Source organism: Dendrobates tinctorius, unplaced genomic scaffold (assembly GCF_039654945.1).
Source record: "Dendrobates tinctorius isolate UK_male_01 unplaced genomic scaffold, ASM3965494v1 ptg000019l, whole genome shotgun sequence".
NCBI classification, from domain to species: domain Eukaryota; kingdom Metazoa; phylum Chordata; class Amphibia; order Anura; family Dendrobatidae; genus Dendrobates; species Dendrobates tinctorius.
In genome coordinates this window covers 32358375-32375061 of record NW_027361687.1, presented here as the reverse complement: position 1 = coordinate 32375061, position 16687 = coordinate 32358375, and the positions used below count along the sequence as shown (strand labels likewise).

The 16687-nt window shown below is 52.0% G+C and overlaps 1 protein-coding gene across 1 annotated transcript in view; it reads right to left on the bottom strand.

Moving 5' to 3' along the window:
- The window catches only part of IL6R (interleukin 6 receptor), a 73756-nt gene extending 62603 nt beyond the window's left edge, over nucleotides 1-11153 (bottom strand). Inside the window, exon 1 of the mRNA XM_073566841.1 lies at nucleotides 10802-11153. Within this exon, the coding sequence (XP_073422942.1) occupies nucleotides 10802-10895 (94 nt within the window). The 5' untranslated portion in view covers nucleotides 10896-11153. The remainder of the gene's footprint in view (nucleotides 1-10801) is intronic.
- Between the last annotated feature and the right edge of the window lie 5534 nt (nucleotides 11154-16687).

Sequence of the window (16687 nt, the reverse complement as noted above, 5' to 3'; positions counted from 1 at the left end):
AGACAATGTTTCCTATACTTTCCCTGCAGCCTCTGTATGTTGCATGCCACCAGCTGCCATCCTGTTCCCGAACCCTGTATTTCTGACGCACCCGCCAGAGCCGTGGGGTACCCGGAATCGAACCGGACAGTTCTATGGCATTTCTGTGGCTCTGGCCGTGTCATAAAATAGAGGATAGTTATGTAGTGTGTAATCGTGACGCCACCCGTGACGCTGCAGTTTGGGTGCACTGGGGCTGATAGTGATGCAGCAAAGATGGTTCCAGCTCCCCACGGGTAGATCGGGACCCCAGGGTAAATATATTTGATTGTTCAGATGGTGGTGAACGTTGGGGTGCAGAGAATAAGTGAAGGACACAGACAGGTGCAGTTTTCTTTACCTTTTACTTGAAAGTAGATGCAATCTGGGGTACCAATTACAAATGACGGATTGAGTCCGGCTTGCCTGGAGGCATTCAGGGGATCCACCTTGCCAGGTGTGGTTGGGGACCTTCCTTCTGCGCTCTCTTTTCCAGTCCCTGACGCTTGTAGCTAAGCTGCAGCCCTCTCCTGCGTGTTGATTTCTTATCTGTACGGCAGACAGCGTGAGTCTATATTACGGGCACTGTCCTTTTCACTGTCAGCCCCGGGCTCTTGGTCTGCTGCCGTGCCTTCGGGTGTTCGGTGTGGCCAGGGAGCTTGCAGTCCCCTGCCCTCCAGATTCGGCTGTCAGGACGTACAGCTCCTGCGAAGAGTCCTTGGAGTCCCTTTTTGTCAGCGCTCTGCTCTGGGGTCAGCTATATGCAGTTTTTATTCCCCTGAGCTCTTGTCTCTGCTCCTGTCCCTTCCCTCTCCACAGACCAACTGCCAACTCTCCTCTCTCTCTGTCCTGTCACTGCTACAGCTGGCTCCCGTTTCCATGACAACGCTCCTGTTTACTCTCTCAGCTGACTTCTTTCTGACTCACTAATCCCACCTGCTGGCCAGAATTTATAAAGGCACCGTCACACACAGCGATCTCGCAAGCGAGATCGCTGATTTTGTGACACATCAGCAATCTCGCGACCGGCCCCCCCTGCCGGTTATCGTTGATCGTGCAGCATTGGCCTGGGCCATTTTTCGATCGCTGGTCTCCCGCTGGCCAGCGCGCATCGCTGCGGGTGACAGCGAGAGACCAGCGATCAGCGACGCTGGTTTCCAAGGTAAACATCGGGTATCCAGGAGTCGTGCGGCTTTTAGATACCCGATGTTTACCTTGGAAACCAGCGTGTACGCCGGTTTCCAAAGTAAACAGCGGGTATCCAGGAGTCGCGGCTCCTGGATACCCGATGTTTACATTAGAAACCAGCGTCCAGTGTCGCTGGTCCTGATCGCTGGAGGGGCTGTCTTGTGACAGCTCACCAGCGATCAGCCTAACGATGTCCCAGTGATCCCATCGTGTCGGATCGTTGGTGGGATCGCTGGGACATTGTTATGTGTAACGGGAGCTTTAGGAAGCTCTCCTTTCTAGCCTGGAGCAGGAATTGACATGTACACTGTGTTACCTGGCATGGGGACCTCCCCCCTGCCTCAAGGCTTGACATCACCCCTTAGACTTAAGGCCCCGTCACACTAAGCGACTTACCAGCGATCCCGACACCGATATGAAGGTGTCAGGATCGCTGGTAAATCGCTATGTGATCGCTGGTGAGCTGTCACACAGACAGCTTCACCAGCGATCAGCACAGCGATGCCGAGCGCCCGGCATCGCTGGCCATCCTGTAAAAAATAGAATCAAAATAAAAAATATAGTTATTCTCACCTTCCGATGTCGCGTTCAGCCATCCCGCCTATCTCCACGCTCCGGTCCCAGTGATCCTTTGCGAGAATGACCGCGAGATGTCACAGTCTCGCGGGATAACAAAGTCTCGCGGTCATTCGTGCAAAGGATCACTGGGACCGGAGCGTGGAGAGAGGCGGGATGGCTGAACAGGACGTCTGAAGGTGAGAATAACTATATTTTTTATTTTTTAAATTATTTTTTACACCTGATCGCTGGTCTCCCGCCTGTCACACACAGCGATGCGTGCTGGCCAGCGGGAGACCAGCAACCAAAGAAATGTCCAGAGGTTTCTTCCAACGATCAGCGATACCGGCAGGGGGGCCGCTCGCTGATCGCTGTCACACACAGCAATCTCGCTGGTGAGATCGCTGTTATGTCACAAAAGTTGTGACTCAGCAGCGATCTCGCTACCGAGATTGCTTAGTGAGACGGGGCCTTTAGAGGGAGGCCATGTCACCATGGCAACCGGACTCTTGGGTGCCACATTGCCCCCCCCCCCCCGTGAAATTCAGTACTCCCGGACTGAGGTAACATAAAAGAACTGTTAACAACAAGAAATGAAAATCTACAAAGTCGTAAAAGTGATCAAAACCTAAAAAAACCAATAACACAGTTACTGCAGCGACAAGTCCTTACGCTGCTGTCCAGGAATTGTCTTTGTTCTTGTACCTGGGGTTTGTTTGATGGGAACCACCTTAGCCCACTTTGTGTGTCGTCCCTGGGCGTGGCTAGAGGGCACTCTGTTGATGGGGCTGGTTTTTCGGCCATGCTGGCGGCTTATTTTCAAGGCCAAGTTGGGGTAACTATTTACAAATAAAGTCCTGACCACACATAGTCCTGTGGCCCAATTGTCCTTCAACTGGTTATTTCGAATACTTAAAAAGTTCATACAGTAAGTCTCTGTAGGCTCTCATGCTTAACGGTTACAACTATACATTCTTATTAACTTATTTACATTATGTATTCTCTATAACAGACAGGGATCTAACCTCTGGTACTACGACTGGATCTACGCAGTACAGGTATCGCCGTTGACCTGACCTGTTCTCTAGTGTCTACTGCTAGTGCAGTGAGTGCACTAGTCACTATGCTATAAGAGCAGCATCGGACTGGAGCACCTTGGGCCCACCAGAGAAATTCATTCTTGGGGCCCACTATGTAGCCACCTAGAAATAAATACAAGACCAGCAATTGTGTGGTAAAACACGCTAATATCAGGGTATAATATATGGTAGTACACATCTTAATTATGTAGCACGGTGTGGGATAGCCCCCTCATAGAATATAAAGTAGCCCCCTCATAGAATATAATGTAGCCTCCCTCATGGAGTATAATGCAGCCCCCTTCATAGAATATAATGCACCCCCCCTCAAAGAGTATAATACAGCACCCCACAAAATATAATGCAGCCCCCTTATAAGTTATAATGCCGCTGCCCCATAGAATATAATGTAGGACCCTCATATGGCATAATGCAGCCCACCTCAAATAGTATAATGAAGCACCCCACACAGAATATAATGCAGCCCCCCCACAGAATATAATGTAGCCCCCCTCATAGGGTATAATGCAGCCCCCATCAAAGGGTATAATGCAGCACCCCTCCACAATTGTCCTCATCACCACCTCCATCATTACCTCCTCCCCCACTACCATTGTCCTTTCCACCACTAACATCATTGTCCTTTACACCACAACCATCATTGCTTTCTCCCCCAACGCCCCCATCATTGCCCATTCCAATACCTCCATCATTGCCTCCCCCCACCACCATCATTGCCTCCTCACCACAATCACTGCCTCCCCACCACCATCATCACCACCTCACCAACATTATCAATGCCTCCACACCACCATCATCATTGCCTCCTCACCATCTTTACTGCCTCCCCCACCACCATCATCGCCTCCTCACCACCATCATCATTGCCTTCCCCCCACCGTAATTGCCTCCTCACCATCATCACTGCCTCCCCCCACCACCATTGCCTCCCCCCCACATTACCATTGCCTCCTCACCACCAGTTGCCTACCCCAACCATCATTGCCTCCTCATCACCATTATCATTGCCTCCTCACCATCATCACTGCCTCCCCCCACCACCATTGCCTCCCCCACACCACACCATCACAAATACATCAGCTCACAGACAGCACCACACACACACAGCACCGCACACACACAGCACCGCACCACACACACAGCACCGCACCACCAACAGCACCGCATACACACAGCACACACACCGCACCCACACCCACAGCACCACACACACACACAGCACCACACACAGCACCGCACCACACACAAACACACAGCTCCGCACCACACACACAGCACCGCACCACACACACAGCACCACACACACACACACAGCATGCACAGAACCACACCACGCACACACAGCACCGCTCCACACACACACAACCGCACCTCACACACACAGCACCGCACCACACACACAACCGCACCACACACAGCACCACACCACACACACACAGCACCGCACACACACCCACAGCACCGCAGACACACAGCAACGCACACACAGCAGCGCACCCACACACAGCACCGCACACCACACACACACACAGCACCACACCACACACAGCACACACACAGCACCCACACACACACAGCATGCACAGAACCACACCACGCACACACAGCACCGCTCCACACACACACAACCGCACCTCACACACACAGCACCGCACACACAGCACCGCACCACACACACAACCGCACCGCACACACACAGCACCGCACCACACACAGCACCGCACACACGCCCACAGCACTGCAGACACACAGCAACGCACAAACACACACACAGCAACGCACCCACACACAGCAACGCACACCACACACACAGCACCACACCACACACAGCACACATACAGCACCGCACCCACACACAGCACCACACCACACACACACCCACAGCATCGCACCACACACAGCACCGCACCACACACACAGCACCGCACCACACACACACAGCACGTGCGCACACACAGAACCGCAATGCTCCACACACACACCACCGCACACACAGCACCACACCACACACACAGCACCACACACACACACCGCACAGCGCTGCACACAACCGCACCTCACACACACAGCACCGCACACACAGCCGGTACCGTTCTTTAATGGGCGGATGATCTCCGGTTGGAATATGGTGTTGGACCCCTTTTGCCTGCCCAAAACCTAGAGGATGTTTGCTGAAGAACCGTTCAAATTTTCGAGCCACCCGGTAAGCCCCATCTTTTTGCAGGAGAAGGCAATTGAGGGTCCCTGCCACCTCCTTACACTCCTCCATCCTAAATCATGGTCGTCTCTGACCATGATGGCTCCTGTAAGTTTAAGGAAAATGGTCAACACTTATACAACATTAAGAAAGTTAATACAGCTTTTTTTTTGGTATATACTTCTTGTGGCTCAACCGTGACCTCGACTCCACTCGACTGGTGCCCTGGAACCAAAAAGTTCAAGTTCCTTTTAATGTGAGTCCGTCTAACTCCAGCCCTGTGGCTCCTGGGACCCGTCCTCCTAAGGTACCAAACAACAACAGTTCAGAGGTACCACATAACATCAGTTCGGTCACATAGTCTAGTCCTTTCCTGCTCCTTGATAAACGACACCTGGTCCTATTCCTGTATGGGGCTGTCACAGCAAATAGACCCGGCGTTGACATAGACCTTCTCTCAGGTCTCAAGCTCGTAGATGAAGCCATAGCCCATGGTGGGATGGAAGTACTTAATGTAACCATGGGTTACCCCGATCTGACATGGCTCCCCCGCCGGGGCGTTGTAACTCCCTCACAATTCTCGCCGCTTCTTCTCGCTAATCACCCCTTAGATCCACCAATCCTCCTTGGGAGAACACACTCTGGATTCTTCCAGGTATGTGCCAGGAGAGGCAACAGGAGTCGGCGAAGATGGCAGGGCCGCAGAAGGTGACGGGGCTGAAGTAGACACAGGACCCGAGGTGAGCACAGGCCTCTCACTGCATCCGGCAACAGTCCTCTTATGCAGCTGCGTGAACTGGGAACTACGGACGTATTGACTCCTCGTGATACGGCCTCCAGCTTACTTTTGGGCCTCTTCCAGCTCCTCAGCTTCCAGGACGCGGGCCCATCTCTGCCCGGGCCGCAGGCCACTCCCAGTGAAAACATCCTATGCCTTCTCGGAAGAACATGCTTCTTTTTTTCATCATGTCAGGCATCTTTCCCTCAGATACGCTGGCTGGTCCTTCTGGGTTCCACCCATTCTTGGGTGAAGTCACTTCTGGCTGCTCCACCCATTTCTTTATATTCTGCTGTAAGGGCTGAGGCTTTTTCTTCGGCTGCACCCATTTCGGGCTGGCACCAGTCACAATGGGGCATGGCCTAGGCTCTGCTACAACTTCTTCCATCTTCGTGCCCTTTAACTCTCAGGACGCCCACGAAGGGTGGCATAACCCTCAGTTTTCACGCCACTGAGCACTATCTTCTTGTCAGTGTGTGGTAATAGCAGGTACGCAGGATGCAGTGACGAGACGCGAGACAGAAATGACTTTAAACGTTAACTTTTATAGATAAATGCCGTTAGGGCTATTGTTACGCAACCAACAGAATAACAGTAGTTGTCCTCGCAGGGAGCCAATACACATAAACAAGGATTGGGAGAACACGACTAATCCGGCAAAGACCGGTCACTATATGGCCCCGGAATGGCCGACGATGGGTCCTTAGTCACTATGTATCACTTATCCGTCCTGACGTCCCTCAGCGTTCTGTTCCACGGTGTGTCTGCGTCGCAGCCACTGGGCCCAGCCACTGAAGATCTGGCGTAGTCTTCGGGCGTTCCGACGCCCAGGAGGAGTAGGGGCACAACAGGCCCACGCAAGAGTTCTTTGGTGGGATGTCCCCCAGCGGAGACAGCGGGATACCGCCTGGGAGTGGGACAGTGGAGGCCGCAACTCCCTGACAGGGACTGGCAGCGGCGGTGATAAGTGGCGGTTGATAGGCCACAGGTGTAGTCTGAGGCCGCACTGGAGGATCCACAGTGGGCACAGGCCCAGTCTCTACCGCGGACTGGAGCGGGGCGGTGGCAGCTGCGGGCGGCAAAGGAGGAGTCACCGCTGTGGTCAGGAGTGAAGCGGCGGTGGCTGCGGGCAGCAGCGAGGAGGCCGCAGCCACGAGTTGAAGTGAGGCGGCGTCGGCCGCGGACGGCTGCGAGTAGGCCGCAGCCGAGAGCTGAGTGAGGCAGCAGTCTTCTTTTGTCGGTAAGCTCGGCGCCGTCTCCCTGCGGTCCACTGAGAGTCTCCCTCCTGTCGCTGTCCTCCTCTCTGGATGCTGCTGGTATCTCTCGCTGTCTGGCACTTCCCAAGTCTCTACCTCCTTCTCCCTCGATCTGCTGACTCACAGTCTGGCCCTCTCTGCCCCTCTTCTCTGGACTCCTCCCCCAACTGCCCTGTCAGTCTCAGCAGTCCATCCCCTAGCTCTGCTCCCTGGAAACAGATACCACAGGATCCTGGAAGACGGTCCCCTCGGTTCCGGCCCGGGTACTCAGCGGAGGCCTCTCCTACAAGTATTTAGCGCCATCTTAAGGCCACTATCAGCCGCCATCTTTAACTTTCTCACAGCTGCCATTTTTAGGGTTTCTCCACTCTTTACACATAAGGTATCGGCAGCCTGTCGACTATGCCAAATGTAACAAGGTGGCCCGGAGTGGTAGTCGTGGGCGAGTTCACTAAGCCACAGTCAGTGATCCCCCCAGCACCTTGCACATAAAAGACAAGTGAAGTCCCAGTCCTGCAGTAGTACAATCAGTTACCTTCAGCACACGTCCACTTCGGTTGCAGAGGACGAGATCTCAGGGAATACCACAAGGCACAGTTCTGTTCCAACAGTAAAACTTTACTGAACACAGTGCAAACAAGACAATGTTTCCAGTACTTTCCCTGCAGCCTCTGTATGTTGCATGCCACCAGCTCCCATCCTGGTCCCAGAACCCCGTATTTCTCCTGGAGGTGATCCTACAGAGCCAGTGTCCGTCCATGCTGCCCGTCAAGCTAGGGCAGCTTTTTTCCCCACAACCGGGGAATCCTCTGTCCTCGCTATGGCACAGGTCTTGCCCTGGGCAAGCCTGCCTGGGCACTGCTTTAAGAGCAGGGATTGCCTTCCCTAAGTTCCTGAGGCTTTGCATCATCCCCTTTTAACTTCTCCCAACAGTTTAACCCTTAGTACTCTATCCCTAAGCTAAAGAATACATTTCATATTACAGTATTAAACATCACGTACAAGAACATTGGAAAACCGCAATTGACATCAATAAAACGTTAGGAAGCCACTCGTAACACAAGTACTCGTTATTCAGGAGAGAGAAGGCAATTGAGAGTCCCCGTCTCCTACTTTCATGAGCCCCCTGCATAGATGTGACTGGGATGCAGAGAGTTAGGATTGGTCCAGACCAGCGAATCCCCACCCCCACAGAGATTTGACAAGGTTGGAGGGCACAGATAGTCAGGATCTGTCCAGATCAGTCCCCCATAGTCATGTGACTGGGGTGGGGGTGCAGACAGTCAGGATCTGTCCAGATGAGCCCCCCCCTGAATAATTGTGACTGGGATGGGGGTACAAACAGTCAGAGTCTATCCAGATCAGCCTCCTGCAGAGATGTGACGGGGCTGTAGACAGTCAGGATCTGTCCAGATCAGCCCCCTGAAGAGATATGACTGGGGTGCAGAGAGTCAAGATCTGTCCAGATCAGCCCCCCTGCAGAGATGTGACTGGGGTGCAGAGAGTCAAGATCTGTCCAGATCAGCCCCCCTGCAGAGATGTGACTGAGTTAGCGGGTGCAGAACGTCAGGATTTGTCCAGATCAGCCCCCCCCCCTCTCCCGCAGAGATATGACTGAGGTAGCGGGTACAGACAGTCAGGATCTGCCCAGAGTAGCCCTCCACAGAGATGTGACAAGGTTGGGAGATGTAGACAGTCAGGATCTGTGGGGTGCAGACGTATGCACTGAACCAAGTTAACACAGTATGGCTTCTATATATGCACGGTGGCTCAGTGGTTAGCACTACAGCCTTGCAGCACTGGGGCCCTGGGTTCAAATCCCAAAAAAAGACACAATCTGCAAGGAGTTTGTATGTTCTCCCTGTGTTTGTGTGGGTTTCCTCCAGGTTCTCCAGTTTTCTCTCACATTCCAAAGACATACTGATAGGGAATTTACTGTAGATTGTGTGCCCCAATGGGGAAAGCGATGATAACGTGTATAAAGTGCTGTGGAATATGTTGGCGCTATATAAAGATTCTTGATTTATTATATACCTGTATATAGATGGGTGACCACCACAGAAAGCGCAACTTGCAGTTCAAAATGGTTTACTCAAATCACAAACTGCTGCTGTATCATGGATCATAGAGGCTAGAAAGAGGGTTGTGGATGTGATCCTGGAGGAGCGTGAGAGGTGGAGTGGAGTGGAGAGATCTCACATGTATGGCGCCCGTGGAGGACTTGTGAAATATACATATGATAACAGCTGGAGAGGAGATGATCATTAATGATGAGGATAATTCTGCTGACTCCAGAGCTGTGTGCAACTCACACACTAATCACTGCATTCAGCACACTTCATTATCATCTCCGTTTACACGGACACTCGCACCAGACTGGACTTTGCATCATTACACAATTCTGGGAACATCACAACCCTGTAATCATCACTGGTAATCAGATGTGTCATCTGTGGTGTTACATGGGACTGCAGGATAGATCTACCACATTATCTGTATGCAGAGTTATCACTGTGCTACCTATGGTGTTACATAGGACTGCAGTTGACATCTACATTATCTGTAGTCCGAGAGTTATCACTGTTATCTGTGGTGTTACATAGGACTGCAGGTGACCTCTACATTATCTGTACTCAGAGAGTTATCAGTGTTATTTCTGGTATTACATAGCACTGCAGGTGACCTCTACTACATTATCTGTACTCAGAGATTTATCACTGTTTTACCTGTTGGGTTACATAGGATTGCATGTGACATCTAGTACATTATCTTTATTCAGAGAGTTATCACTGTGTTATCTGTGGTGTTACATAGGACTGTAGGTTATACAGTAATCAAATGTGTATAGATTGTTACATCCTACTCTACATCTCTCTATAAATCGGACATATAATGACTTCACGGTGAATCAGTTCCTGGAAAATGCCCATTTCCAGCCTTTTACACACAGACACCCCCTATATATATAAAGCAGTGCCCACTTTATGTATAGCAGAATCACCTGTATAGTTGGCAGTGCACTATACATATATACCTGTATATATCACAGTGCCTCCGTATAATTGGCAGTGCTTCCCTGTATAAATGGCAGTGTCTCCTTATATATAGCATATATAGCAGTATTCACTGTATAGATAGTAGTGGCCCCTGAATAGATGGCAGTGCCCCCCCTTTATATAACAGTTTCCCTTGTATAATTTGCAGTGCCCCCTGTATATATGGCATTATCCCTGTATATATCACAGTGCACCCTGTATATATGGCAGTGCCCCCTGTATAATTGGCAGTGCCCCCTGTATATATGGCATTATCCCTGTATATATCACAGTGCACCCTGTATATATGGCAGTGCCCCCTGTATAATTGGCAGTGCCCCTTCATATGTAGCAGTGCCCTCTGTATATATTGCAGTATCCCTATATATATATATCACAGTGCCCCCTGTATATATGGCAATGACCCCTTTATATATAGGAGTATCCCCTGAATAGATGGCAGTGCCCCTTTATAAATGGCAGTGCACCCTGTATAGAAGGCAGTACCTCCTGTATAGATGATAGTGCCTTTGAATATATGTATCAGTGCTTCCGATATACAGCGGTCTTCTGGTTTTTCAGAATCCAGAGACCCACTGACAAAACGTGAACCAGCTGAGCAGATGGATCACTAGGTGAGACTACAACTCCTGGGTGAGAGCACAGCTTACCTGGTTTCGGACAGAGGTTGTCTTCTGTATCAATGAGCTGCCCGCAGCACAGCACAATGATCAGGGCCGTGTAGCGTCCACTGGTGCCCGCCATGGTGGTAGTCTCTTCTCTCAGGCTCCCATAGATCGCTGTCTCTTGGCTCGTCTCCTCTCTTAGTGACAGTCTAGTTCTGCCTGTGACAATCTACCCTCTGCACTCTCACGGCCGCCCTCTTCTGAATAAATAACAAGTGAACAGGAAAATATTTGAGGAACCATCCAGATTGCACAATGTGCTGACAACAACACACAAGGGCTAGTAATAACCCACCGCTATCAGGCCACCGAACAGCCTGTCTGAATGCAGCAACCTACGGGGGCTAGTACTAACCCACCACTATTAGGCCACCGAACAGCCTGTCTGAATGCAGCAACCTACGGGGGCTAGTACTAACCCACCACTATTAGGCCACCGAACAGCCTGCCTGGACTTAGCAACATACGGGGGCTAGTAATAACCCACCGCTATTAGGCCACCGAACAGCCTGCCTGAACGCAGCAACATACGGGGGCTAGTAATAACCCACCGCTATCTGGTCACCAAACAGCCTGCCTGAACGCAGCAACATACGGGGGCTAGTAATAACCCACCGCTATCAGGTCACCAAACAGCCTGCCTGAACCCAGCAATATACGAGGGCTAGTAATAACCCACCGCTATCAGGTCACCAAACAGCCTGCCTGAACGCAGCAACATACGGGGGCTAGTACTAACCCACCACTATTAGGCCACCGAACAGCCTGCCTGGACTTAGCAACATACGGGGGCTAGTAATAACCCACCGCTATCAGGCCACCGAACAGCCTGTCTGAATGCAGCAACCTACGGGGGCTAGTACTAACCCACCACTATTAGGCCACCGAACAGCCTGCCTGGACTTAGCAACATACGGGGGCTAGTAATAACCCACCGCTATTAGGCCACCGAACAGCCTGCCTGAACGCAGCAACATACGGGGGCTAGTAATAACCCACCGCTATCTGGTCACCAAACAGCCTGCCTGAACGCAGCAACATACGGGGGCTAGTAATAACCCACCGCTATCTGGTCACCAAACAGCCTGCCTGAACCCAGCAATATACGAGGGCTAGTAATAACCCACCGCTATCAGGTCACCAAACAGCCTGCCTGAACGCAGCAACATACGGGGGCTAGTAATAACCCACCGCTATCTGGTCACCAAACAGCCTGCCTGAACGCAGCAACATACGGGGGCTAGTAATAACCCACCGCTATCAGGTCACCAAACAGCCTGCCTGAACGCAGCAACATACGGGGGCTAGTAATAACCCACCGCTATCTGGTCACCAAACAGCCTGCCTGAACCCAGCAATATACGAGGTCTAGTAATAACCCACCGCTATCTGGTCACCAAACAGCCTGCCTGAACGCAGCAACATACGGGGGCTAGTAATAACCCACCGCTATCTGGTCACCAAACAGCCTGCCTGAACGCAGCAACATACGGGGGCTAGTAATAACCCACCGCTATCAGGTCACCAAACAGCCTGCCTGAACGCAGCAACATACGGGGGCTAGTAATAACCCACCGCTATCTGGTCACCAAACAGCCTGCCTGAACCCAGCAATATACGAGGGCTAGTAATAACCCACCGCTATCAGGTCACCAAACAGCCTGCCTGAACGCAGCAACATACGGGGGCTAGTAATAACCCACCGCTATCTGGTCACCAAACAGCCTGCCTGAACGCAGCAACATACGGGGGCTAGTAATAACCCACCGCTATCAGGTCACCAAACAGCCTGCCTGAACGCAGCAACATACGGGGGCTAGTAATAACCCACCGCTATCTGGTCACCAAACAGCCTGCCTGAACCCAGCAATATACGAGGGCTAGTAATAACCCACCGCTATCAGGTCACCAAACAGCCTGCCTGAACGCAGCAACATACGGGGGCTAGTAATAACCCACCGCTATCTGGTCACCAAACAGCCTGCCTGAACGCAGCAACATACGAGGGCTAGTAATAACCCACCGCTATCTGGTCACCAAACAGCCTGCCTGAACCCAGCAATATACGAGGGCTAGTAATAACCCACCGCTATCAGGTCACCAAACAGCCTGCCTGAACGCAGCAACATACGGGGGCTAGTAATAACCCACCGCTATCTGGTCACCAAACAGCCTGCCTGAACGCAGCAACATACGGGGGCTAGTAATAACCCACCGCTATCAGGTCACCAAACAGCCTGCCTGAACGCAGCAACATACGGGGGCTAGTAATAACCCACCGCTATCTGGTCACCAAACAGCCTGCCTGAACCCAGCAATATACGAGGGCTAGTAATAACCCACCGCTATCAGGTCACCAAACAGCCTGCCTGAACGCAGCAACATACGGGGGCTAGTAATAACCCACCGCTATCTGGTCACCAAACAGCCTGCCTGAACCCAGCAATATACGAGGGCTAGTAATAACCCACCGCTATCAGGTCACCAAACAGCCTGCCTGAACGCAGCAACATACGGGGGCTAGTAATAACCCACCGCTATCTGGTCACCAAACAGCCTGCCTGAACGCAGCAACATACGGGGGCTAGTAATAACCCACCGCTATCAGGTCACCAAACAGCCTGCCTGAACGCAGCAACATACGGGGGCTAGTAATAACCCACCGCTATCAGGTCACCAAACAGCCTGCCTGAACGCAGCAACATACGGGGGCTAGTAATAACCCACCGCTATCTGGTCACCAAACAGCCTGCCTGAACCCAGCAATATACGAGGGCTAGTAATAACCCACCACTATCAGGTCACCAAACAGCCTGCCTGAACGCAGCAACATACGGGGGCTAGTAATAACCCACCGCTATCAGGTCACCAAACAGCCTGCCTGAACGCAGCAACATACGGGGGCTAGTAATAACCCACCGCTATCTGGTCACCAAACAGCCTGCCTGAACCCAGCAATATACGAGGGCTAGTAATAACCCACCGCTATCAGGTCACCAAACAGCCTGCCTGAACGCAGCAACATACGGGGGCTAGTAATAACCCACCGCTATCTGGTCACCAAACAGCCTGCCTGAACGCAGCAACATACGGGGGCTAGTAATAACCCACCGCTATCAGGTCACCAAACAGCCTGCCTGAACGCAGCAACATACGGGGGCTAGTAATAACCCACCGCTATCTGGTCACCAAACAGCCTGCCTGAACCCAGCAATATACGAGGGCTAGTAATAACCCACCGCTATCAGGTCACCAAACAGCCTGCCTGAACGCAGCAACATACGGGGGCTAGTAATAACCCACCGCTATCTGGTCACCAAACAGCCTGCCTGAACGCAGCAACATACGAGGGCTAGTAATAACCCACCGCTATCTGGTCACCAAACAGCCTGCCTGAACCCAGCAATATACGAGGGCTAGTAATAACCCACCGCTATCAGGTCACCAAACAGCCTGCCTGAACGCAGCAACATACGGGGGCTAGTAATAACCCACCGCTATCTGGTCACCAAACAGCCTGCCTGAACGCAGCAACATACGGGGGCTAGTAATAACCCACCGCTATCAGGTCACCAAACAGCCTGCCTGAACGCAGCAACATACGGGGGCTAGTAATAACCCACCGCTATCTGGTCACCAAACAGCCTGCCTGAACCCAGCAATATACGAGGGCTAGTAATAACCCACCGCTATCAGGTCACCAAACAGCCTGCCTGAACGCAGCAACATACGGGGGCTAGTAATAACCCACCGCTATCTGGTCACCAAACAGCCTGCCTGAACGCAGCAACATACGAGGGCTAGTAATAACCCACCGCTATCTGGTCACCAAACAGCCTGCCTGAACCCAGCAATATACGAGGGCTAGTAATAACCCACCGCTATCAGGTCACCAAACAGCCTGCCTGAACGCAGCAACATACGGGGGCTAGTAATAACCCACCGCTATCTGGTCACCAAACAGCCTGCCTGAACGCAGCAACATACGGGGGCTAGTAATAACCCACCGCTATCAGGTCACCAAACAGCCTGCCTGAACGCAGCAACATACGGGGGCTAGTAATAACCCACCGCTATCTGGTCACCAAACAGCCTGCCTGAACCCAGCAATATACGAGGGCTAGTAATAACCCACCGCTATTAGGTCACCAAACAGCCTGCCTGAACGCAGCAACATACGGGGGCTAGTAATAACCCACCGCTATCTGGTCACCAAACAGCCTGCCTGAACGCAGCAACATACGAGGGCTAGTAATAACCCACCGCTATCTGGTCACCAAACAGCCTGCCTGAACCCAGCAATATACGAGGGCTAGTAATAACCCACCGCTATCAGGTCACCAAACAGCCTGCCTGAACGCAGCAACATACGGGGGCTAGTAATAACCCACCGCTATCAGGTCACCAAACAGCCTGCCTGAACGCAGCAACATACGGGGGCTAGTAATAACCCACCGCTATCTGGTCACCAAACAGCCTGCCTGAACGCAGCAACATACGAGGGCTAGTAATAACCCACCGCTATCTGGTCACCAAACAGCCTGCCTGAACGCAGCAACATACGAGGGCTAGTAATAACCCACCTCTATCAGGTCACCAAACAGCCTGCCTGAACTCAGCAACATACGGGGGCTAGTAATAACCCACCGCTATTAGGCCACCGAACAACCTGCCTGAACACAGCAACACACAGGGGCTAGTAATAACCCACCGCTATCAGGCCACCGAACAGCCTGCCTGAACTCAGCAACATACGGGGGCTAGTAATAACCCACCGCTATCTGGCCACCGAACAGCCTGCCTGAACGCAGCAACACACAGGGGCTAGTAATAACCCACCGCTATTAGGCCACCGAACAACCTGCCTGAACGCAGCAACACACAGAGGCTAGTAATAACCCACCGCTATCAGGCCACCGAACAGCCTGCCTGAACTCAGCAACATACGGGGGCTAGTAATAACCCACCGCTATCTGGCCACCGAACAGCCTGCCTGAACGCAGCAACACACAGGGGCTAGTAATAACCCACCGCTATTAGGCCACCGAACAACCTGCCTGAACGCAGCAACACACAGAGGCTAGTAATAACCCACCGCTATCAGGCCACCGAACAGCCTGCCTGAACTCAGCAACATACGGGGGCTAGTAATAACCCACCGCTATCTGGCCACCGAACAGCCTGCCTGAACGCAGCAACACACAGGGGCTAGTAATAACCCACCGCTATTAGGCCACCGAACAACCTGCCTGAACGCAGCAACACACAGGGGCTAGTAATAACCCAACGCTATCAGGCCACTGAACAGCCCACCTGGCCGCAACGACACACAGGGGTTAGCAATAACCCACCGATATCAGGCCACAAAACAGCCTGCCTGAGTTCAGCGACACTTGGGGGCTAATAATAACCTAAGCAAAAGGAAAAGTCCAGCTCACCCACATGCAAGATTCTTTGTGATTTGGAGCCACTGACAGCATCTTTGCCTTGACGTAGCAGTCCAAAGGAAGTAGAGGGAGTCCAGCTTCACGATCACGGTAAATGCTTTATTTTCAGTGTGAAGGAGTACACAGACATTAGAGCAGTTAAAATATCATGACAACTAAATTAAAATTCCATTACCATGATTCTGAAGCTGGACTACCTCTACTTCCTTTGGGCTAATAATATCCACTGCTATCATGCCATCGAACAACCCAAATGGCCGCAGCGACACGCGGGAGCTAGTAACAATGTGACGATACATGGGTGCTTGTAATATCCCATCAATATAAGGCCCTAGTGCTCTATCCCAGCCCTCCAGGATATGGGGGGGCTGGAAAAGTCACCTTTGGGGTGAACGGGTGATAAGAATAAGCCGATGCTTCCACA